This window comes from Gymnoscopelus braueri, assembly GCF_963280865.1.
Source record: "Gymnoscopelus braueri genome assembly, chromosome: 24".
In the NCBI taxonomy this organism is placed as follows: Eukaryota; Metazoa; Chordata; class Actinopteri; order Myctophiformes; family Myctophidae; genus Gymnoscopelus; species Gymnoscopelus braueri.
In genome coordinates, this window is record NC_137626.1 from 25,552,693 (window position 1) to 25,577,038 (window position 24,346).

The window sequence follows — 24,346 nt, forward strand, 5'->3', positions numbered from 1 at the left end:
CCTGCTCCTGGACCAACACTCCTGGACCGCACCAACCCTCGTCGTCACATCACCTTTGTCCCATTACCCCTTACTCATCTCCATCACGCCACCCTTCTCCCATTTCCCCTCCACCCCAACCTCACTAAATCACCCTCGATCCCCTCGCTCCTTCTCCACCCCATGTTAATCACCTCACCACCCGCTCCTTGCTCCTTCTCCACCTCACCCCTCATCACATCTTCCCAACCCTCCATCCCCTCATCCCACTCGCCCGCCATCCCTCTAACTTCACATCGTTAACATCGCACATTCCCCCCAATCCTCCATTGCTCAATCAATCCATGCTGTTTTCAGATTCAATAAATACAACCCAACTCGATTATGTTTGATGGTGTGGTCTTTACTAGTGAACACAGACATTGAACCAAACAGCTCTGTATAATATGAAATGTCTGAGGATTGCAATTTACACTGATTTATGAATAAACAGAGACACTATCAGAGTTGAAAAGGTGTTTCTTGTCAGGTCAGAGAACACAAGAAAAATAGTTATTCCTACTTATCTGCAAATGTTTGTGGTGCTGGAGCTCAGCCACATCCCTAAACTGATTTGTCGTCTGCCTGCATACTTTGAGTTTTAAATCATGTTGCTCCTCTGTAATGTATCCATTTGGTTCCATTTGTACACTCTCAGAGTTACAGACACACAAGGTTCAATTTTGTTAGTCCAAACACAAATCCTTTCCCAAGTATATGATCTATGTTTTGTAATGGACTCACAACGCCACAAGAAATGTCAGTCCAGTGCGTTTACAAAAGATGAACAAAATGGAATTAAGACAAACAAGCAAATGTATTTCACAACTGAAAATTACTGTTAAAGTACATACTGGTACTTTGGCGACTTGGCAGACAAATCTTAACAAAAGAAAAATCCATAATTATTTAGATGACATTTTTTTGTTGTTTTACCCGTCCTCCAAATAAGCCTCCTGATATCTAGTTTATTTGAATGCAGTGGATCGTCACCTCAACTGACTCACCTGTTTAGACCTGTTTGAAGAATAAAACAAGTTGACTGCAGTTCCTCTGGGCATTGTTTGACTGTACTGGGAAAATAAAGACGTTTAACATTTGCCAATTTTAATTAATAATTACATTATTTGGCACAATGTGTGAGTACACATGCCCTGGGTGTTTATCTATGAAAACACACACACACACACACACACACACACACACACACACACACACACACACACACACACACACACACACACTGCGCACACACACACACACACACACACACACACACACACACACACACACACACACACACACACACACACACACACACACACACACACACTTTTATCAGGCTTGCTTTACTAGCATTGGAAAATAATGGGTACAATTTCATCCATTAAAAAGGTAGGCCTACAGAAATTGACTTGATGACTGAAGCAATGTACCCATCTTTAATAATAATCATTCATTACTTAAAAGTTAATATCTCTGTATGTGTTGGCAGCCCTGGGTCAGTGTATGCAATCATACAGAGATTTTCACTTTTAAGTATTGAGGTGAGGCTATATAATAGGGTGTACCAAAATGTTCATTGACTATCAAATGATGGCAACATTGTACCTCTAAGAGAAACTAGGGGGTTTGAACTTATGTTTAATACTCTAAAAACACATTCTAGATGTCCTATAGTGCCCACTCTTCTTTAGCTTTGTCCATAACGAATTTAGCTTTGTGGTTTTTATAGCTAGATGTTGGGCTCTGGGTGAATTGTCATGATATCAGCTGTAGACAGAAAGAGTGCATAGGTTAAAATCAGAAGGTCGAAGTGTTTGGCAAAAAAGATACAACTCCCTATTGGGCAATACTTTGGGCTTCTTCGATTTAAATACACGTCGTTTCAAATGAGCGGAGTTGATGTCTTGGGAACCACCGTCTGATGAAAGACAAGCTTTAACACCGCTCAACGGAGTCACTTTGTAACACCAAACGAACGCATCAACAATAATGTGCCCTGATTGGGCAACATTAGCGCGTCTACACGCTTGTATTTTGCAGATCCGGTGTAAAGCGGATACGGAAATGGCTTGTGTGTGAAAGTGAAATGTGTGTTTAATTAACCGGATACAGTAAGCGGGCTCTAGACTAGTAGACCGGATCTGAGCACTGAACACAACATAGACACCAAGCTTCCCGCGGGTGCTGCAGAAATCCTGGTGACGCCGTTGGGTGACGCGAGGTTATAGTTTTTTCATTCAGGAAACACTTGGATAACATCTTCACCTGTTAGTTTATAACGCGTTACTTTGTGTTTATCGTCGTTCCAGTGAGCTGCTGCTCGGCGTGTCGTTGACGTGTTTGGACGTGTCATTGTTGTTTGAATGTTTTTTGGTCCTTGTAAAAGCAGGTGAACGTGTTATGCAATGAAAGTGACTCTTCTTGACAGTCAGTGACTGAGTGGTCCGTGGAAGAAGCTAAAAGCAGCTAGCCTACCACCAGCCCCTTACAGTTGGACTGTGTCACTTTAACACGTTCAGTCTGCAGCTGCTATACCAGTGTTGGGTCGTTTTGTTTAGCTCTACTTCGAGGTGAACTGACTCCTGCACTTGTTGTTCCACAAAATGGCTTTGGTGACCAGAAGACTCCGGCTGGTTCAAGCAACGTTGCGAGAAAGTTGGTTACGGACAGCAGCGAGGAGCACTACTGGGTCCGCTGGTTGTCTGCTGGCGCTGAACAGGGGCTTCATCACCAGCAGCACCCAGCCACAGAGGGGCTTTTTCAGCAGCACCCAGCTTCAGAGTGGCTTCAGCCCTGCCAGCACCCTGCAGCTGCAGAGGAGCTTCAGCACTAGCACACAGCCTCTTAGGTGAGGAGAGGAATTTGGTTTAAACTGACATCATCAAGTCCCCAGGACTTTTTTGTGTTATCCTTTTGGCTTTTAGCCTTAATGTCTGACTGTACCACCTGCTGTTTTTCTTCAGTTTTTACATAAAATATTCAATACATCAATCAAAACCTAGTTTAAAGATTTAATTGAAAAGTAAGTTGGTATTCATTTTGGAAGTTTCCTAAATGTTATGTCTAGCTATTACTAGGTTATGTTTTGCCTGTAAATACAGGACAGTAACTTTTACATGTCATCCATTATGGTAAAACTGCAAAGCCTAATGCATGGCTTCATCTATACCCCAGTTTAGCTTGGCTAGTGTAGTGTGTACAGTATTGTAACACTGGGGTCATTGAGTACTTGCTCGTGATCTGTTTTAAATAAACTGGGTCACAATAGATCATGACATTTTAGTTTATGATTAATTGTCATAAATAATTGCAATTAATGATTTAATTGTGTTTTTGGCATTGAACATATAAATAGCATTTTAGGCATGGTAAACAAGCAATTGCACTTAGCAGATATGAGAAATAACTTGAATATACAAAGCAATGGCTGACAAAGACTGGTACCAATACTCTAAACAAATAATGTACTACACTATGGCCAAAACAGGCTACATATTTAATGATTTTATACTTTAAAAACCTTTCAAAATTAGCCAGCATACAGATCAATGGAAGTTATTCTGATTATGCAAAATGAATCATTTCTATTACCTCAAATAATTATGATCATGCGATTATGTAATAATTGTGACAACATGAATTTGATATTTCATCTGCCATTTCCAAGATATTGACCAGCCACTGATAGCTTTTGGTTAACTATCAAGCTTTTCATGTAGTAAATTTGGCAAAATTGCCTGGTGGTGATCGTACAAATGTGATTCTGTGGCCTTGTATGACACTAAGGCCAGAGCCATGCCATCCATCAGTTCATGCTTTGTCCAAGGCTGGTCTTCTCATGGCCAAACACTCTGTTGTGCAATGATTCCACTGGTTCGCTGCTCAACACATGTGTTGTAGGCTTCAAGCTCTGCTGCTGCCCTTAACCTGGCTGACACTGTTCATGTGTACTGACGTCAGAGGATGGCCCTGACACTCTGTCCACAATGTCCAAAACAAGTATTATCTCGAAAAACAGTTCGCTTTTAGATTTGACTAAATGAAATCAAAGCATGAAGTGAGTTTATGACCAATAATCAGTCTTTTTTGTTCTTTATTTACCCAGGGTAGTAGCTAAGCACAAGCGCTCATTTTCAGCAACGCCCTGCACATAGACACGCGCACATTAAAACCAGGGAGTTAACCAGTACAACCACAGGCTTCTACTGTTGGCCACTGAGCAGCTCCACTGGAGTTGGTGGTTCAGTGCCTTGCTCAAGGGCACTTCCGCTGTGTTTGGGGAGGGGTGAGTGGTGACCATTCACTTCCCCACCCAGATGTTTCTTGTCGGTCTGGGGAATCGAACCAGCAACCTTCCGGCAACAATTGTGCTCCTCTAACCTTAAGGCCACCCCTTCCCCTAAAATCTTACATCCCAAAGCATTACCGTGCTTTGGGGTGGGTTTGTGCATAGGGTTTTCCTAAACCAATCAATGATGAGTCAATGAGCCATGTGGCCCGTATGTCAGGAGACTATCTCCTATTCTGTAGCATGAGGCAGCTTGATCTATTAGTACACACCCCCTGGACATGATGCTAGTATGTGGCAGGGCCTTAACCCCAATACAAATTTTGATGCGGGTTCCCAAGCAGGTAGGCATGCATTGGTACCATTTTCATAGTCTTTGGTAGAATTCGGCTGGGGATTGAACCCCGATTTCCCAGTCTCAGGGTGGACATTCTAACCACAAGGCCACTAAACCAATTTGATAAGGCAGCTGGTAAAAGCTAAGTAGTTGAAGAATGTTCATCCTTGGCTATGTCCCTCAGGAGGACCCCATAGGAATGTTTTCTGTGAACCGCACAGTTTGTAGGTCTCTCTGCTATGTGCCAGGATTGACCAACTCTGGTGCAAAGAACCGCTTCAGTGCGGCCACATACTATGTATACTGTTACTGTAGGGACCAAAACTTGAACTCAAACTGGGACAGTCGCATAATCAATTTCATGACCTGACCAACACTCTAACCCAAACTATTCAAGAAATACATAGATTTTACATTCATATTTTAAGCTTTTCAGCATGTAGAAGTATGACCAGTATTTATTTAATCTACTACACAGTCAAATAACTTCTTCATTACATCTTAATTGCAGAAATGTGATGTTTAGCTTCACATCAGTAAATATTTCATGAGACTTAAATAAAAGCTGATGCTCTATGGTTAATCTCCATGACTGGAACAAACATTCATTCCAAACCTCATTTGTAAGACTGGTGGTAATCTCTCAAGACAGATTCAGAGCTCAATTAAAAGGGGGACAGATGGGTTCCCAGATTGGACTGGTGGAGAATAAGTTCACCTGCAACGTATGAACGTACGTGCAGACTGACGTAGCCAACCAGCTGTTCTCTCTATTCAAAGCGCTGTGGCTTTTAATTAAAGTGAAGCCAACTTTATTTATTGTACTCTACAATATACAGTACCCCTGCAGGGATGAACCAGGCTACCGATTGACCAAGATATGGCTACCATGCAAGCATATCTTGGTCACTCTGTCATGTTTTGTTACTTACCGTAGGTTTGTTTTCTTGACCCCAATGTTAAGAATTACATTTAGATAGCATGTTATTTAAACAGTTGCTAGGTTCATTGTTTATCTGGTATGAGATGATTTGTTATTTTGATTTGTTCAGACTGATGCTGTGTTCTTGGTTTACCCGAAATCCTAGTTTCCTGAGACAATACACTGTCTCTCTAACCACTTGTCCTCGTATCATCTTGTTGCATAACACCAGAGTTTGACTGTTTCTCAACCAGCCTAATGTCGGTGCACAGACCGTGCTAGACCACTAGAGGGCAGGGTTGCTTTATAGAGCCTCAGAGCTGAAATAATGTAACATCGCAGTTCACCTCATCACCACTCCCAATTACCTACGGTAGTACTCTACACTGGTTTAATCTATTCTACTCTGCTGTCATGTTTTGTTGGGCGTACACTAAACTTCTGAAGGGGTGTTTGAGTATGTTTGCATTTCAAACCTCTTTGTTTTAGCTTGAAGTAAGGTTAAGCCACATTCCAGAATAAGAACTACATTGAAGAGAAGTTTCAGTGCAACTGTTGAGTACATTGATTGGTTTGAGGGACTGACTTGTTGAACGATCTCTCTGTGTCTGACTGTCTCTCTCTCTGTGTTTTTCAGGTCTGATAACAAAGTGACGGTGAATTTTATCAACAGAGATGGAGAGAAGATGACAGTGAAAGGATCTCCTGGTGACTCATTACTTGACATTGTCATAGAACAAGACCTAGACTTTGATGGCTTTGGTACGTGCGTGTACACACTCACACTCACACTCACACTCACACTCACACTCACATACATTCACACAGTCACAAAATATATTATCTCTACTCTGTATTGCATATTAATGTGTGTGTGTGTGTGTGTGTGTGTGTGTGTGTGTGTGTAGGTGCATGTGAGGGGACGTTGGCCTGCTCTACGTGCCACCTGATCTTTGATGAGGAGATCTATAAACAGCTGGGGCCGGTCACAGACGAAGAGATGGATATGTTGGACCTGGCCTATGGTCTCACTGACACGTAAGCAGACGCACTCACGCATACACGCACAAAGTGTAATTCTTCCAGGTCCATGTTAGACCCCTGTGCCCGGGCAAAGATTCCGATTTCTAACTGTGTGTGTGTGTGTGTGTGTGTGTGTGTGTGTGTGTGTGTGTGTGTGTGTGTGTGTGTGTGTGTGTGTGTGTGTGTGTGTGTGTGTGTGTGTGTGTGTGTGTGTGTGTGTGTGTGTGTGTATTCTGTCATTCGTATATTATAATGAATTGATTACTACAACAAAATAATTATACAACACTATTATTACAACTTGTACAACTATTATTTCAACTTAACCACAACAAAGGGTAACAATAAAGGGTGCACGTTCAACAGTGGAGAACGCATGGGCCTAACTCTGCAAGTGTTCAAATGGAACCAAATAGACCCCAGGTTCATAAACGCTCTCCACCTGTTTAGGAGCAGATCACTCACTCACCCCAGACCGTTCGTTTCGATCCGGGGCGACCGTATTTAGGGGCAAGACAGTGAAACGGCCGCAGAGTTGGCTCGTACAGATTTTCGGAGACTCGACACGGTATAAATGACTAGATAAGATTAACCTTTGGCTTTGTGTCTCTGGTGGAGAGATTTACTTGAAAGTCGACGTGCTACCACCTTTGCACGAAAGGATTGCACTGCATTTCATGCACTTTGCATGCTCATTTTCCTCTCTAAAAAGTGCAACCACACTTTTTTGTGTGTTCGACATGCTGCTGTGCTGACAATATCCACTCCGACACACTCGAAGGTAACTGGTATTCTGATCCTAGATCAGTGGGCTCATCCACCCCACTCACACGTGTAGGTGGCGTAACGTCACCATAGTCGCTTGCATGAACACAGCTGAGCCAAATGAAGACAGATGAGAAATTCCAGGAATCGTTTGCTGTTGCTATGTTGAATGCACTTAGTGTAAGTCGCTTTGGATAAAAGCGTCTGCTAAATGACTGTAATGTAATCTCCATTAGCTCATTACCATAGTTACCATAAATACCAACATTATTTAACTTGCTACCCAGCCAGTTAGGCAGCTCAATTAGATTGTATGGCCACTTGAGGAGTGAACCCTGCTAATCTGCTATTGACCTGCTGTTTGTCTTCTGTCACTCTTCATTGTGGAGTCACGTTGTCTGATGGGGCACCACCACCCTGGTTTCAATTATTTTTACTCCTACGGGTACATTTGTGTCTGTTTTCAGTTTCACACTCTCGAGAGTTAAAGAGTATATTAAGAGCAAGGAATTATTTACTGGGCTAACGTCCTATCGTTGGTGACCTATAGAGGAAAGAGGGCTGAAACACACGCGTGTGCACACACATGGAGGTTAAGATGGAGGTTATTCCAATAACGTAGGCACAAGACCATGCAGATTTATTTTTGCTTGAGAAAGTGGTCACACATTGTGCTGGTTAGATGCTAATATGGAGGTAATCAGATTAGAAACACTTAATCTGTTAATCACAGTGGGGAACAAAGATGTAAACGCATCACTTCATTAGCGCGTCCCCCATCCGCACCACCAGCAACACATGTCCACTTACTCCATCCTGTGTTATTCCTTTCCTTTATCTTTCCCCAATCTCTTCTCTTCTATCTGTCTCTCTGCCTCTCTATCTCTCTCTCTCTTCGTTTATGTCTGTGTAACTGCCTGTGTTGCTTTATTTTAAAGATAAACTCCTTCCCTTTTCTTGTAGGTCACGTTTGGGTTGCCAGATCTGTCTGACCAAGTCTTTGGAGGGCATGGTGGCCAGAGTCCCAGAGAGCGTCGCAGACATCAGACAGAGTGGAGACGGATCCTCTTAACTGGCAACCTGAATGGCTAGAAATAAAGACGCACAAGGAGAGTTTGGTTATTGTCAGTTAAAGCTGAATCCTAGAGGGAATGCACTTCAGTCACTGGGGCAATGCTCGCTTTTCATAGTCTGCCCCCTTTTCTTGTACATCCAGATCTCAATGTTGGGACGGCATTAATTTCCTTGTGTATTCCTTAAAACTACAGTTCCAGGAAACACACATTTCATAACTCCCTATTTGTTAGGAGTAAAGAATACAGGACAGCTCTCCCAATTCACTTTACCCTAAAAAAAACAACAACGATAACAGCCTCGCTGACCATTGTTTAGCTATCAATAAGTTACTATGTGTTCAGTGTATGAATGAAGCCACACAAATCGCAATGCGGTGTTCAGTGGTGAAACCACTATACAGACTGACTGCTTGTGTGGTGACGACCTACGCCTCCTTTGGCTGAATCGAAATTCTTTAAAATACTTCTCCCACAGTATAAAATCAAAACTGCTTCACAAGAACAATGTTGGTGTAACTAACAGAGACACTGTTTTTTTTTTCCATCTTCAGCCTAAAATAGTCAATTACATAGTTGCAGATGTGGCCATTTACCATTGCAGTATTTCTCTACACTGCTAGAGAACTATCAGCACATAGCTTTGATTAGAACCAACATATCCTCTCTTTCACATCTCTTTCTTTTTTGACATGCTTATATTATCAACTATGGTCACATTTTCACACTTTTCACTTTAACTTCACCAGGCATTACCTGTCTGTGCTGACTATTCGTGTAGTGTATGTTTATGATCAGAGGTGGTTCTGTTATGCTGTAAAAACAACACTTTTTGAGGCCTTTATTGAGACTGAGAAGGCTATTTTTATACTATGATGGGACTCCCCTACAATATTACTGCCCACCTTAACTATTAATGTACCACATACAAATATTCTGTAGAATTTAGCCCAAGTCTGACTTATTAACTCCTGTCAAGGCAGGAATCAGACAAGATCTTAATGTCCAAAAACTCATGCTTTTTAATCCTTGCCTGTCAAACTTGCTTAAAGGACACTGTAGATAATATCCTGTATTATTTATCTCCTGGATCACTATTTGAGGAATTTGGCTCCCAGACAGTCAGCATTTTCCAATATTTAGTTTTCAATAACTAAATGTCTGAACTTCCATTCATTGAATGTATCATGTTTGAACAATAGCATCTAAGCTATATACTAATAGCTACTATAGATTCTCTAGCCATGATCATAATTATGAAAATGATCCACTGTAACCCAAATCTGGGTTACAGTGGATCTACATCTATTCTGACTTGATCATGTCTGTAGATAGTCGATAGACTTTTTCATTGTAAAGACTAACCAGGGGTTCAAAACTGATTGTTGTCAGGACCCAAATGTAACTTTTTCCATTATATTATTACCCAATAATGGGTAGTAATATATATTGATTATAATATCGCCTTATGACTTGTCCTGTTGCCGATTTCCTCGAAATTGTATTTTATTTTATCAAGTATGTAAACTGATAGTTTTATTAAATCCTCAATGTACCAAATATTCATTTTGTCTTGATGTGATTGTACCTACCAAGCACACACATACAGTGAGAAATAATCTTGTTGGGTTCAGCTTTCTGTCTCACTTGTTGCAAGCTTGAAGATTGGCTATTTTGGAACATTTTAATTTCAGTCTCACAACCGAGATAGTAAGTTTACAAAATATAAATCGGGCTTCTCCCAGCATGCGGGTACAAGTGTACAGGCACAAACATGGCTGCCACTGGAAACTGCCAATTACACACTTTGGAATGGGGGGTGGGTGCTGGGTAGAGTGGTTGGATAGCTGAATGGTTAGAGTTACCGCCCTAACCTGTATGTTTATCTAATGTTATCCATTTAAAATGTCATTAAACCATATGGACATTGGACACATGTTTCACATTAACCCGTTTACATGTGGTGTGGTGCAGCCCTACCCCTCGTTTGATTGATATTAATATGGTTCAGCAAAGGATTTATGTTAAGGACCTAAACCTGATATTTTCCAAACATAATTTTAATTCATTAAACTCATTATAGAACATCTCCATATAAAAACACCAGGTGGCACTGACTCAGGAGTCCCGGGCGTTACACATACAATATGGTGCAGTTAAGGCAGGTTAAGCTTGTGATTTGCAGGTTAAGAGTCCAATTGGGGATTTGAACACAAGTTTCTCATATCATTGGTATCTACACTAACCAGTTGGCTAAAGCACCAGGACCACTAGGGAGCAGACATGCAGCTGCTTATTATGTTACATTTATACCAATATCAAGCTGATGGAAGAATTGTCATTGGGTAGCCAGCTGTCAAATCAACTCCAGTCAACCTAACAGGTTCTGAGAGGGGGTGGGACTAAAAAAGGAGGAAGGGAGACTGAGAGTGAGAGAAACCGATGAAAACAGAGATGTTTAAGTGGTTATAAATTCAATAATCTGGTAAATGTGACCAAATTAAGAGCCAGGGATTCATATCAGTGTGTATCTGCATGTTCATGTGTTTGGAGCTGGGTTTCTCCCTCAGTATTTCTACCATAACCAGCTGACATTAACTACACGAGGGGCTGTGGCTGGACAACTAACACACTAGCCTGGAAGAGAAGACAGTGTGCAGACAGTTCAAGATGTTTCTGAGTGAGTATGGACACTATCTGAACTGTAATTACATGGACATTTATAGTTAAAGGATAGGATTTGTAATAGTGTTGTGGTGTTTAGGATAGTGTGCTTCAGGACCCTGCTACCATAGCTGTTGTAGTAGAGGTGCTCAGGACTTGTCGTCACTGCATACCAGAGGATCCAGGTGCACACCAATCTGGGAACCCATCGTCGAAAAAACAGCGCCCTCTTGAGAGATTAGGTGCACACAGACAGACATGTCGGGTACTGTGTTCTCCAGCACACACACACACACACGCACACGTGCACACACCATACAGTCTATGACACACACACACACACACACACCACACACACACACACACACACACACACACACACACACACACACACACACACACACACACACACACACACACACACACACACACACACACACACACACACACACACACACACACACAGAGAACTGAGTACCGACAGTACTTTCATTGAGGATTTCAATTTGAAAGCTCAAATTGAAAGCTTTGAAGCTCATTTGAAATTTTCAAATGAGCTCCAACATCATTCAGGACAAGAAATATATAGATCTGGTTTGAAGCTATTTGACTGGATGGGTAATTCATGTTAGAACTTAGAATCATTTAGAAATTAAAGCACAGTGATCCACTGCTTTCTCCCATCTTTCTCTTTTGTTTTGTCTGTGATGCTTTGCCTTTCATTTCATGTAAATAGTTTTTCAGTAAGTTAGACATTAGTTTAGTTACTATTGGTTGATTGTAGTGACTGATGTAGGATCTGATCCTTGTACTCCTCCTTACTATTGGTTGATTGAAATGTCACAGTTAGGCCTGTCAAAATTATTACATAATCACCGTCATGATCCATGTTGCAAAATGTTCATATATTTTCAAACTTTTTCAAAAATAGTGGAAATAGCAGATCTATAAGCTCACAACGCACCATCATGTGACATGTTGTGAGCTTGTAGATTGGCTATTTCCACTACTTTTGTAAAACATATTTTAATTTCATGATCATGACAGCCCTAGTCACTGATGTAGGATCTGATCCTTGTACTCCTTACTATTGATTGATTGTAATGTCACTGATCTAAGAAGAACCTCTGCCCCAAATTAAGCAGACTATTTTACTTAAACAAATGAAAACCATGGCTGCGTTTTCAAGGGTATATAGGCCTACTGCTACTGTATAGCAAATGGCAGCAGCACACTGATTATAATTTGATGTGAGTTGTTAGCTTCTTTGAACACAGGCGTACTTTTGTTTCAAGACGCAATCTGAATCATTTTCAAAGGGCCCGTTCTTGGCCCAACATACCGCGAACAGGACCCCCACCCTAAGGGCCCAAGTGTGACCACTCTGTCTGCACTGTCTATACAGTAGCTATACCACTGTGATCTAAATCTGATCATTATTTTAAGGTTGTAAAAGAGCAACTGTGAAATGAATGGATTGTAAATATCACTGTGTGCATTGGTATGTTACCTACAGTATGACCTTTGTGTTTGACCTCAGTGTGGATCCATTATTGCGGGAGTCGTTCGAATCGGGATCCTGAAGCAGAGAACTCCACCTCTACACCACACCCTGTCTGGATGCTACCAGAGGGTAAGAATTGAACCCTAACACCACAAAAATACAGCCTAACACCCACCCTAGCACTACACCTGGCCAGAATGCTAAGAATCATCCAATGCTTCTGATCCCATCTTTGATGCTGCTTTAATTAAATAGTTTTTCAGAAAGTTAGACATTAGTTTTGTTACTATTGGTTGATGGTTGATTGTAATGTCACTGATCTAGGATCTGATCTGATGGTGATGTTGCTTATCAGTGGTGTAGCGTAGTTACAGCTGGGCCCCAGTGAAGGCTATTTAGGACGGATGTAGTTTTTATAGATTGTGAAGGCCGGAGACTTTGTTTTTGCTCCTGTCCCTCTGTGTGTGTGTGTGTGTGTGTGTGTGTGTGTGTCTGTGAGCAGCAATCTCCGGCACCGCTGTACTGATGCGACGGGTTGTGAACTTGTAGATCTGCTATTTTCACTATTTTTAAATGTTTTTAAAATAATAATAAAAATGTAATGGTTTTGTACATTGGGTTGATGATGGAAGATTGGCTGGATTTGTAAGTCGTTTTCTGACCGATGCTTTTTCAGGACAGTTTTGAAAGAAGCTAGTGAGTAGTCAGGGCATTCCACATTATGGTGGCAGAGTAGTAGAATGAGTATTTATTTTCCCATGTCTGTGCTAAATTTGGGGGGTACAAGATCGTAGGTGCTCCCTCTGTTGTTGTGACTGTGGGTATCACTCACTTTGGAGAATTAGTTAGACAGGTATGAGGGCACTGTCCCTCTGAGTATCTTAAATACCAATCCCATTGATATTTGCTTGACCCTGTCTTCTACCCTGAGCCATCCCAAACTAGCAAAGTGTGTTGGAATTAGGTGGGTCATGTGCTTAAGGCCGAGAAGTAGTCACATCAGTTTGTTTTGGGAGGTCTGAAGCTTAGTTTTTTGTGACATTGAGATGCTGGAGAACCAAGAGGTAGAGCATGATCAAAATGGCATTGAATGAGGGCTCCAGCTCAGGTGTCCAGCTAGAGTCTTAAGAGCACTTTGTTTGTTGTCAAGAATACAACCTCTTCTTTGCTTGAGATTACTATATCGTCAACTCTGACCTTGAAATCATTTGCATTACTAAGATGTTTGGACACAAAAATAATGGATTCTGTGTGTGATGCACACTCTGTACTTGGTTTGTTCTTTTCTCCCTCGACACTAAATGTCTTTGGCAAAAATCCCCGATCTACAAGCTCACAATTTTCTGCGAATGTTCCCACCAGAATAGGGATGCTAGGGTTCATGTGGTGTCTGCCACATGAACGTGTTTGCTAAATGCCTACATTGTAATGTGACAGATGTATATCTGATCCTTGCAGGACATTTAGGACAGATTTCGTTTGAGACTCTGTTTTTGTGTGTGTGTGTGTGTGTGTGTGTGTGTGTGTGTGTGTGTGTGTGTGTGTGTGTGTGTGTGTGTGTGTGTGTGTGTGTGTGTGCGTGTGCGCGTGTGCGTGTGTGAGCAGCTCAAACTTTGCATGCACTCTCCCAGTAGGTCAAGGAAGAACTTCTGCCCCAAATGTTGCATATCATTTTGTTATCAGCCTATTTTACTAAAACAAATAAACCATGGTTGTGGTGGATTTGTGTTTTCAAGGGTATATACTGCAAATGGCAGCAGGACACTGATTATAATTGAATGCGAGTTGTTAACTTCTTTGAAAGAAGGGAAGCTTCTTCCAAATTAGGCAAATAGCAAAAGTAAAATCCTTCCTATCAGCCCACGACCTAGAGAAAGTGATCCATGCCCTTGTCACGTCCCGGCTGGATAATTGCAACTCTCTCAACACAGGGGTTGCTAATTCTTCCCTCTCCCGCCTCCAGCTTGTACAAAATGCTGCCGCCAGACTGCTGACTGCCTGGCACCCGCAGGCGGGACCATATCACCCCTGTACTGGTCTCCCTCCATTGGCTGCCAGTCAGATTTAGAATAGATTTTAAAATCCTTTTATTTGTTTTTAAAGCACTAAATGGACTAGCACCACCCTACAGTACATCGCTGAACTGCTGGGCCCCCCGGACAGCACCCGGCCATTGAGATCCTCTGACCAGAGGCTTCTCAAGGTTCCGAACGCCCGGTTGAGGCAAAAAGGCGACCGAGCCTTCTCCGTGGCTGGCCCAAATTGTGGAACAGCCTTCCATCCACTGTTAGGTTCGCCCCCTCCCTGGACACTTTTAAATCCCTACTCAAAACACACCTCTTCTCCCTAGCTTTTGATCCACCCTAGATCTACTGTATCTCCATCCAGCCTGCACCCAGATCTACAAGCTCATAGCGTCATCATCATGAGCTTGTAGATCTACTATTTTTGAATAGCAGATCTACAAGCTCACACAAGAAATCACACATGACACAGATGCGTTCCCCGGTCTTAATGGATTAAGAGGCGAGTGGCAGCGTTTTGGACTGAACCGCAGGCTGAGTGACAGGTAGGCTTGGCTAACGGGTTGAGAAAAACCCGGACCCCACGGGTTATAAATATCACTGTGTGCATTGCTTTGTGACCTATGACCTTTGTGTTTGACCTCAGTGTGGATCCATCGTTGAGGGAGTGGATCAGGATCCTGATGCAGAGAACTCCACCTTCTATAGACCATGCACACCCTGGTTGAATGCTACCAGAGGGTAAGAATTTAACTCTAACACCACAAGAATATATACCCTGACACCACCCTAACACCACAAGAACATACCCTGACACAGTGGTTCTCAAACTTTTTCATGCCAAGGACCCCCAAAATGATATGTATTTGGCCGTGGAACCCCATTTCAAAATATTTTGATCCAGGGACCCCCCAGAAGCAAGATTTAGTTACAAATGTTAGCTTAAAAAAAAAATATATATATACGTTTTTTTTAAATAGCAGATCTACAAGCTCATATGAGCTTGTAGATCTGCTATTTTTGAATAGCCAAAGTATAAAATATGGACAAAGGGGTTAAAATGATTGTGATGCCAAGACACCACAAGACACCAAGGACAAGACACCACAAAACGACACTATTTGAGATTAAAAACAGGTTTAATACACCTGTTTAGTTCATGTTATTTTAGATTTAGTTTTTCTGTAATAATTATATCTGCTCTCCTCCCAACACGCACGCACGCATGCACGCACACACGCACGCACGCACGCACGCACAAAGGACCATGATGGAAATCCTTTTGACAGATGTTTATTCATTATGCATTTGTATCAATAAAGATGTCTTGAAATCAAAACCCATCTTTTCATGTTTTTTGACGACATAGGGTTAGTTAGGTTCATGTTCATGTTTTTTTGACAGTATTATATTACAGTATGTTGTCATGGGATACTATGTAGTGTCCTATGACAGTCCTATGACATGAGTTTTTACTATATTGATGGTTATATTGAACATAGTTTAGTATTACAGTACATGTGTGTTTTTTTTAAAATATATTGATGGTTATATTGAACATAGTTTAGTATGACATGAGTTTTTTTTACTATATTGGTTATATTGAAGAATTACAGAAAGGAGGGTTTTATGTTGTAACAAAGACATTGAATGGAAGTGGTTGGAATCAATTCAATGTAAATTTCAAGTCAAACAGGCAGAATGCTGCATAAAATCAGTAATAGCCACAAATTCTTTTAAATGTAAAGACCTAAATTAATATAAAAACCCAACAGCTAATGTGTTTGATTTGAAAATAACTTTAATTATTTTCATAATCTAAAGCTAATAATCAAATTACTTAAATATGATGAAAAAACTAAACACCACATTAATAAATCTGATATTAATATGCAAATATTTAAACATTTGAATATTTGTATCTTTTGACCTGCCAGCTCTTCCTTCAACTTCAAGTATGACCTAAAAATTTCCCTTAATGTGCAAGGCCTGGTGGTGTAAAGGTAAAGCAGAGGACTCATATGCAGAAGATTGGGGGTTTGAATCTGGGCTATAGCAAATTTCGTTTTTTTGTTCATAAGAGGAGGAGGATGGGTTTAGCCCGCCTTCCTCAGATTGAAGAGGGAGGGGCTTAAAATTAAAATTTTGGTTTAATAAATGCTTTTCCCCCTTTCTCAACTCTCTGCGTCCTTTCATCTTGACCACCTTGAGCCGTTACTTTGGGAATCTCGTGCATTTCAAGTCTTTGCTTTGGGAATCTCGTTCGTATCGAGGCATTGCATTCTGATGTCTTCTGTCACCATGTTCCGAAGTTTGTCTTTTACCATCTTTCGGGATTCTCCCTCTCACCATCTTTCGGAGTTTCTCTTTCACCATCTTTCGGAGTTTCTCTTTGACCATCTTTCGGGGTTTCTCTGTTACCATCTTTCGGAGTTTCTCTTTGACCATCTTTCGGGGTTTCTCTTTTACCATCTTTCGGAGTGTCTCTTTTACTATCTTTCGGAGTTTCTCTATTACCATCTCTCATCATCTGTGGGGTTCGAACTCACAGTCTTTGCATTCCGAGGCGTTTATCTTACCACTGCACCACAGTGATTCATACTTAATCTGTTCTCTTGCACGCTGTTAAGTGAAGGATTAGAGGTACAGGTACAAGAGCCAGGTACAAACTTGGAAAAATGTAATTGCTGGATTCGAACCGAGAACCTTCTGATTATAAGACCTTTATCTTCACCACTGCACCACCGTGGTTCATGCTTGATCCATTATCTTGCGCGATCTTCACTGAAACATTAGAGAAAGGTGCAAGAGTCAGGTAAAAGTTGGAAATACGTTCTGGCTGGATTTGAACTGGGAACCCTCTGGTTTCAAGCCCTGTATCTAAACCACGGCACCACAGAGGTTCTTACACATTCTGTTCACTTGCATGGTGTTCATTGAAAGATTAGATAAAGGTAAAAGCCCCAAGTAAAATTCGGAAGGATGTCTTTGCTGGTTTTGAACTCAGAACCTTCTGTGTGCAAGGTCTGTATCTTATCCATTGGTCCACTGTGATTAATACTTGGTCTGTTCTATTATGCGGTTTTCACTGAAAAGTTAGGTTACAAGATCCAGGTAAACTAAGGGGGTGAAAAAAAGAAAGAAGGAAAAAAAACGCTCTTCAGTGAAAGATTAGATAAAGGTGCAAGAGTCAGGTAAAAGTTGGGAAAATGTCCTGGTTAGATTTGAACTGGGAACCTTCTGGTTGTAAGCCCTGTATCTAAACCACTGCACCACAGTGGTTCTAACACAGCTGTTCACTTGCGTGGTGTTCATTGAAAGATTAGATAAAGGTAAAAGCCCCAGGTAAAAGTTGGAAGGATGTCCTTGCTGGTTTTGAACTCAGAACCTTCTGTGTGCAAGGCCTGTATCTTAACCACTGCTCCACCATGGTTAATACTTTCTCTGGTCTCTTCTTGCACGCTCTTCAGTGAAAGATTATATAAAGGTGCAAGAGTCAGGTAAAAGTTAGAAAAGTGTACTGATTGGATTTGAACTGGGAACCTTCTGGTTGCAAGTCCTGTAACTAAGCCACTGTACCATAGAGGTTCTTACACATTCTGTTCACTTGCGTGGTCCTGACTGAAAGATTAGATAAAGGTAAGAGCCCCAGGTGAAAGTTGGAAGGATGTCCTTGCTGGTTTTGAACTCAGAACCTTCTGTGTGCAAGGCCTCTATCTTATCCATTGCTCCACTGTGATTAATACTTAGTCTGTTCTATTATGCGGTTTTCACTGAAAAGTTAGGTTACAAGAGCCAGGTAAACTTAGGGGGGGGGGGGGGGAAGAAAGAAAAAAAAGAAACACTCTTCAGTGAAAGATTAGATAAAGGTGCATAGTCCGGGTAAAGTTGGAAAAGTGTCCAGGTTAGATTTGAACTGGGAATCTTCTGGTTGCAAGCCCTGCCTGTAACTAAACCACTGCACCACAGAGGTTCTTACATATTCTGTGCACTTTTGTGGTCTTGATTGAAAGATTAGATAAAGGTAAAAGCCCCAGGTAAAAGTTGGAAGGATGTCCTTGCTGGTTTTGAACTCAGAACCTTCTGTGTGCAAGGCCTGTATTTTAACCACTGCTCCACCATGGTTGATGCGTTCTCTGGTCTCTTGCACGCTCTTCAGTGAAAGATAATATAAAGGTGCAAGAGTCAGGTAAAAGTTGGAAAAGTGTCCTAGTTGGATTTGAACTGGGAACCTTCCAGTTGCAAGCCCTGTATCTAAACCACTGCACCACAGAGTTTCTTACACATTCTGTTCACTTGCATGGTGTTGATTGAAAGATTAGATAAAGGTAAAAGCCCCAAGTAAAATTTGGAAGGATGTCTTTGCTGGTTTTGAACTCAGAACCTTCTGTGTGCAAGGTCTGTATCTTATCCATTGCTCCACTGTGATTAATACTTGGTCTGTTCCATTATGCGGTTTTCACTGAAAAGTTAGGTTACAAGATCCAGGTAAACTAAGGGGGTGAAAAAAAGAAAGAAGGAAAAAAAAACACACTCTTCAGTGAAAGATTAGATAAAGGTGCAAGAGTCAGGTGAAAGTTAGGAAGATGTCCTGGTTAGATTTGAACTGGGAACCTTCTGGTTATAAGCCCTGTATCTAAACCACTGCACCACAGAGGTTCTTACACAGTTGTTCACTTGCGTGCTCTTCATTAAAAGATTAGATAAAGGTAAAAGCCCCAGGTAAAAGTTGGAAGGATGTCCTTGCTGGTTTAATACTTGGTCTGTTCTATTATGCGGTTTTCACTGAAAAGTTAGGTTACAAGAGCCAGGTAAACTTAGGGGGGGGGGAGAAAGAAAGAAAAAAACAAACACACTCTTCAGTGAAAGATTAGATAAAGGTGCATAGTCCGGTTAAAGTTGGAAAAATGTCCAGGACAGATTTGAACTAGGAACCTTCTGTGTGCAAGGCCTGTATCTTATCCATTGCTCCACTGGTAAAAGCCCCAGGTAAAATTTGGAAGGACGTCCTCGGTGGTTTTTTAACTCTGTGGGGCGGTAAGGGACCTGGATATTGGATAGGGGAGAATGGCCCAAAAAAGGTTGAGAAACACTGGTATATACTGTATAGCAAATGGCAGCAGCTCACTGATAATTTGGCGTACTTTCAATACGCAATCTGAATCACTTGCAAGCCTGTCTTTGGTCCAACATACCGCAGGTGGGCCAAGAACGTACTGAGACATCTGTTTGGGAATCTTGTTCGTATTGAGCCGTCTGTTTGGGAATCTCATTCAGCCATGCGACTATCCCGTCATACCACCACTTTCTCGTTTACCATCTTTCAAGCTTTCTCTTTGACCATCGGCAACTTTGTCCACGTTTCATTCTCCGTCTGAGTTTTGAACTCACTATCTCTGCTCTGCGAGGCATGTATCTTAACCACTTTACCACAGTGGTCCATACTTAATCTGTTCTCTTGCACACTCTTCAGTGAAAAATTTGGTACAAGAGCCATGTAAAACACTTACAAACTTACAAACGCATAATGTCCTTGCTGATTTTGAACTAACAACCTTCAGTATACGGGACCCATATGTTAACCACTGTACAACTGTGATTCATATCAGTTGTATTCTTGTGCGTGGTCTTTACTGAAATATTAGGTACAGGTAAAAGAGCCAGGTAGAAGCTTGGTAAAAAACCTTGCTGGTTTTGAAAATAGAGCCTTCGGCCCGATAGACCCATATTTTAACCACTACACCACCGGGGTTCATACTTACACTGTAGCACACTCTTCAGTGAAAGATTAGGTACAGGTAAAAGAGCCAGGTAGAAACTTGGAAAAAATCCTTGTTGGTTTTGATCATAGAGCCTTCTGTTCGAAAGGCTTTAAACAATGTTCTTGCCAGATTTTAACCAAGAACTTCCTGCTTCCAGGGTTTGTATTTTAACCATTGTACCATGGTGTTTCACATTGAAGCTGTTCTTTTGTGTGTTCTTCAGTTGGTACAGGTAAAGAGCCAGGTTCAAATTAGCAAAATGATCCTTACTGGTTTCAAACCCAGAACCTTTTATTTACATGGCCTGTATCTTATCCACTGCTCCACCATGGATCACATTCACCTAGTACTCATGCACACTCTTCAGTGAAAGATTAGGTACAGGTAAAAGAGCCAGGTAGAAACTTGGAAAAAATCCTTGTTGGTTTGAGCCTTCTGTTTGAAAGGCCCATATCTTAACCACTACACCACCGTGGTTCATATTTACTTTGTTCACTTGCACACTTTTCACTAAAAGATTAGGTATAGTTGCAAGAGCCAGATAAAAAATTTGAACAACATTCTTGCCAGATTTGAACCAAGAACTTCCTGCTTACAATGTTTGTATTTTAACCATTGTACCATAGTTTCTCACTCTACCTATTCTCTTGTGTGTTCTTCAGTTGGTACAGGTAAAGAGCCAGTACAAATTAGTAAAATTATTCTCACTGGCTCTGAACCCAGAACCTTTAGTTTTATGGCCTGTATCTTATCCTCTGCTCCACCATGGTCCATGTTTAATATGTTCTCTTTTGCTGCCTTCAGTGAAAGATTAAGTAAAGGTACAAGAGCTAGATACAAACTTGGAAATTTTATAAAAAACTAAAAAACTTTTGCAGATTGTGTAAGGTGAAAGATACTGAGGCACCTCCGTCTTCAGGTCAAATGTTTATTATTCTGGCAACAGAGAACCAATGTGTTTTGACTTTTGGATCTTCAACATTGTTAAAGATCAGGGTAGTTACAAACTTGGAAAAATGTCCTGGCTGGTATTGATCCAAGTACCTTAAGTTTGCAAAGCCTGTATCTTAACCATTGTTTACAGTTTAGGCATTTAGCAGACACTCTTAATCCAGAGCGATTTACAGTAAGCTTACAGTAAGCAAGGACACAAGATTGTACCACTATGGCTCACACTTGACCTATTCTCTTGTGTTCTCTTCAGTGACACAAGGTACAAATTTGGTAAAAATTCCCCTTGCTGGATTTGACCCTAGAACCTTCCATTTGCTAAATCTGTATCATATCCACTTCACCACTGTGGGTCATACTTGAGCTGTTCTCTTGCACGCTCTTCACTGAAAGATTAGGTACAGTTATACGAGCCAGATTACCAGATTTGAACCAAGAACTTCCTGCTTTAAGGTTTGTATTTTAACCATGGTGTTTCACACTCAACCTGTTCTCTTGTGTGTTCTTCACTTGGTACAGGTAAAGAGCCAGGTACACATTAGCAAGATATCATCCTTACTGGCTTTGAACCCAGAATCTTTTGGTTTTATGGCCTGTATCTTATCCACTGCTCCACCATGGATCACATTCACCTTGTTATCAGAGGGTGTATCTGTAGTCATTCTATCAGGGGGGAGAGGTGTTTGCTGTGGATTTTCATTTTTTGACCTGCAACCTCTCGCTTCAACGTCAAACATAATCTCATTAGTGTGAAAAGCTGGTGGTCAAAGAGAAAAGGATAGACTTCACAAGTTTGAAGGTTGTAGGTTTGAATCTTGGTTCTAGTAAATCTTCATTTCCGGTCTTTCTAAGGCGAGGAGCATGGAGGGAGCCCACCTCCCTCCTCACACTCTCTTTTAGCTCTGGTAGGAGCTTAAGACATTTACATATTAAGCAATGTGTTTTTTTTTATTTTTTTTTATCTTTTGCTATTTTCCCTCCTCACAGTCTCTTTTAGCTCCGGTAGGAGAGGGAGGAGCATGGAGGAAGCCCACCTCCAGAGGAAGGAGATCAATAAATGTACATATTAAGCAAAGTGACCTTATAAGCCTTTTATTTATTTTCTTGAGCTATTGTGTTTTTTTTAGGCACTTGATTTATATTTTACTTGAATTAAGCAGTTTGTTTCTGTCTTCAGTTTCATTTGATGGATGTTTTAGCTTTTTTTTATTACATTTGAACCGGTTGCCCTTTTTTGGTCCCACCAGTTAGACCAGTTAGGAGAGTGAAAGACTCTTCAGTATTCAAAGCACTGTCATTTCCTCTGTGCTACAAAGACATGGAAGACTGTGGACAACAAAGTTAACCATAGTCCGCACCATAGTCAGTGCCATAGTCATTAACCATAGTCAGCACCATAGTGAGCACCATAGTCAGTACCATAGTCATTAACCATAGTCAGTACCATAGTCATTAACTATAGTCAGCACCACAGTCAGTACCATAGTCAGGACCCTAGTCATTAAGCACCATAGACAGTACCATAGTCAGCACCATAGTCAGCACCATAGCCATTAAACATAGTCAGCACCATAGTCAGTACGATAGCCATTAACCATAGTCAACATGTTTTAACAGTTCTATTTTTACATTATTTTAACAGTATTTATCCAAGATTAGGGTTGATTAAAGAACAAGATTTCCACTGGTTCATTTTATTGTCTTGTGCATAAAACACAGTCATAGGCCTGATATAACACAGCATATAAACACATGGTACATAAAACACAACCACAGGCCTGATATAACACAGCATATAAACACATGGTTAAAAGGAGGCATAGAAAACATTAAGCAGCAGTCCTTTTTAAGCAAAGCTTGACATAGTGCAATATTAGCATTGTTAAATATACTGCAAAACATAAAAGACATTATTTCTTATATATACAAGAAACATTTAGGTATGAGGCATACAAAACCAATACAGGCTTTTTGAAAATATAAAATCAAACAGATGCCAGCAGAATGAACAGAGGTAAACAAGAATTTGTTCAATTAATTGTGGTTCTTTTTGTGTTTAATTCTACCTGTTTACTAGAAGATAAATTAACTTGACTGGCACACAACATTTAAGTGCTATCAGTAATTTATAAGATGAAGTCCAAGGACCAGTGACTTCCCTGCTACTGGCAGTAAAACAATACACAGTAACATATACATACATTATTACATATTTTAAACAATCAAAGGAGAATTTGATTCCATAGGGTTTACTGAATTATTATGGATAATGTAGCTACTAATTATCAAATCACAACAAAATGTTTCTATGTGTCATAGTATAATCTCAGATATACAGATACTCAATAAGCCTGCAATGAATCTTGTAATATATCATATTCCTGCATTAAAGTCATATTTGTCTGTGCTTATGAATTCACTGGGATCAGATTGTTTTAAAGCTATCAAAGTAACATACATTCACTTATTTCAAATAAAAAGCAAAGTGCAGTTCTATGCATAGTAATGAACTTTGGCTGCCTTCATGTTACAAGACAAGTGACAATAGATTATCTTAATGACTGTATACTGTAGTTTAGCAAGGCTGTATTACTGCCTGGTGACACTGTTTGTGGGTGTATGATGGCTACAATTACTGAAGAAGGCAAGTCTCAGTCATCAACTGACTTGAGTGACACGGCTGCACTTATTTATTAGATTCTCTTACTTTTTTATAGTTTCAGGTGCAGAATATTAAATACTTTTGCTCCATATGCATATGTCTTAATTTACACATTTATTTTTGTAAATCTGGCCGCAGGTGTGTGCTGATTGCGCTCAGGGATGATGTTGTTGATGTATATCATTGCTGTAGCTGTGCTGTTATATATAATGAGAGATTTAATGATCACCAGTAATAATCAAACTACCTCCATGAAATGAATGGTCTTCGTGATTTACTGGGCTTATGTTTAAGGGATAAATCCAAAAGTAACTAAACGGGAATGACTATTTGCTAAATGGAGAGAT

General features: G+C 40.7%; 1 protein-coding gene across 1 annotated transcript; it reads left to right on the top strand.

The window, feature by feature from the left end:
• The first annotated feature begins 2,252 nt into the window (after positions 1 to 2,252).
• On the top strand, positions 2,253 to 9,998 carry LOC308080849 (adrenodoxin-like). The gene is made up of 4 exons (XM_080422886.1): positions 2,253 to 2,872; positions 6,209 to 6,333; positions 6,480 to 6,609; positions 8,323 to 9,998. The coding sequence occupies exons 1-4, from the start codon at positions 2,628 to 2,630 to the stop codon at positions 8,429 to 8,431; spliced, it is 609 nt and encodes a 202-aa protein (XP_080279012.1). The 5' UTR covers positions 2,253 to 2,627; the 3' UTR covers positions 8,432 to 9,998.
• Positions 9,999 to 24,346: the final 14,348 nt, after the last annotated feature.

What these genes read in the sequence shown, in the direction of transcription:
- LOC308080849 (XM_080422886.1), top strand. Translation starts at nt 2,628, where the DNA reads ATGGCTTTGGTGACCAGAAGACTCCGGCTGGTTCAAGCAACGTTGCGA. An exon ending in ACTAGCACACAGCCTCTTAG is followed by an intron (nt 2,873 to 6,208) that starts GTGAGGAGAGGA and finishes TGTGTTTTTCAG; the next exon opens with GTCTGATAACAAAGTGACGG. An exon ending in CCTAGACTTTGATGGCTTTG is followed by an intron (nt 6,334 to 6,479) that starts GTACGTGCGTGT and finishes GTGTGTGTGTAG; the next exon opens with GTGCATGTGAGGGGACGTTG.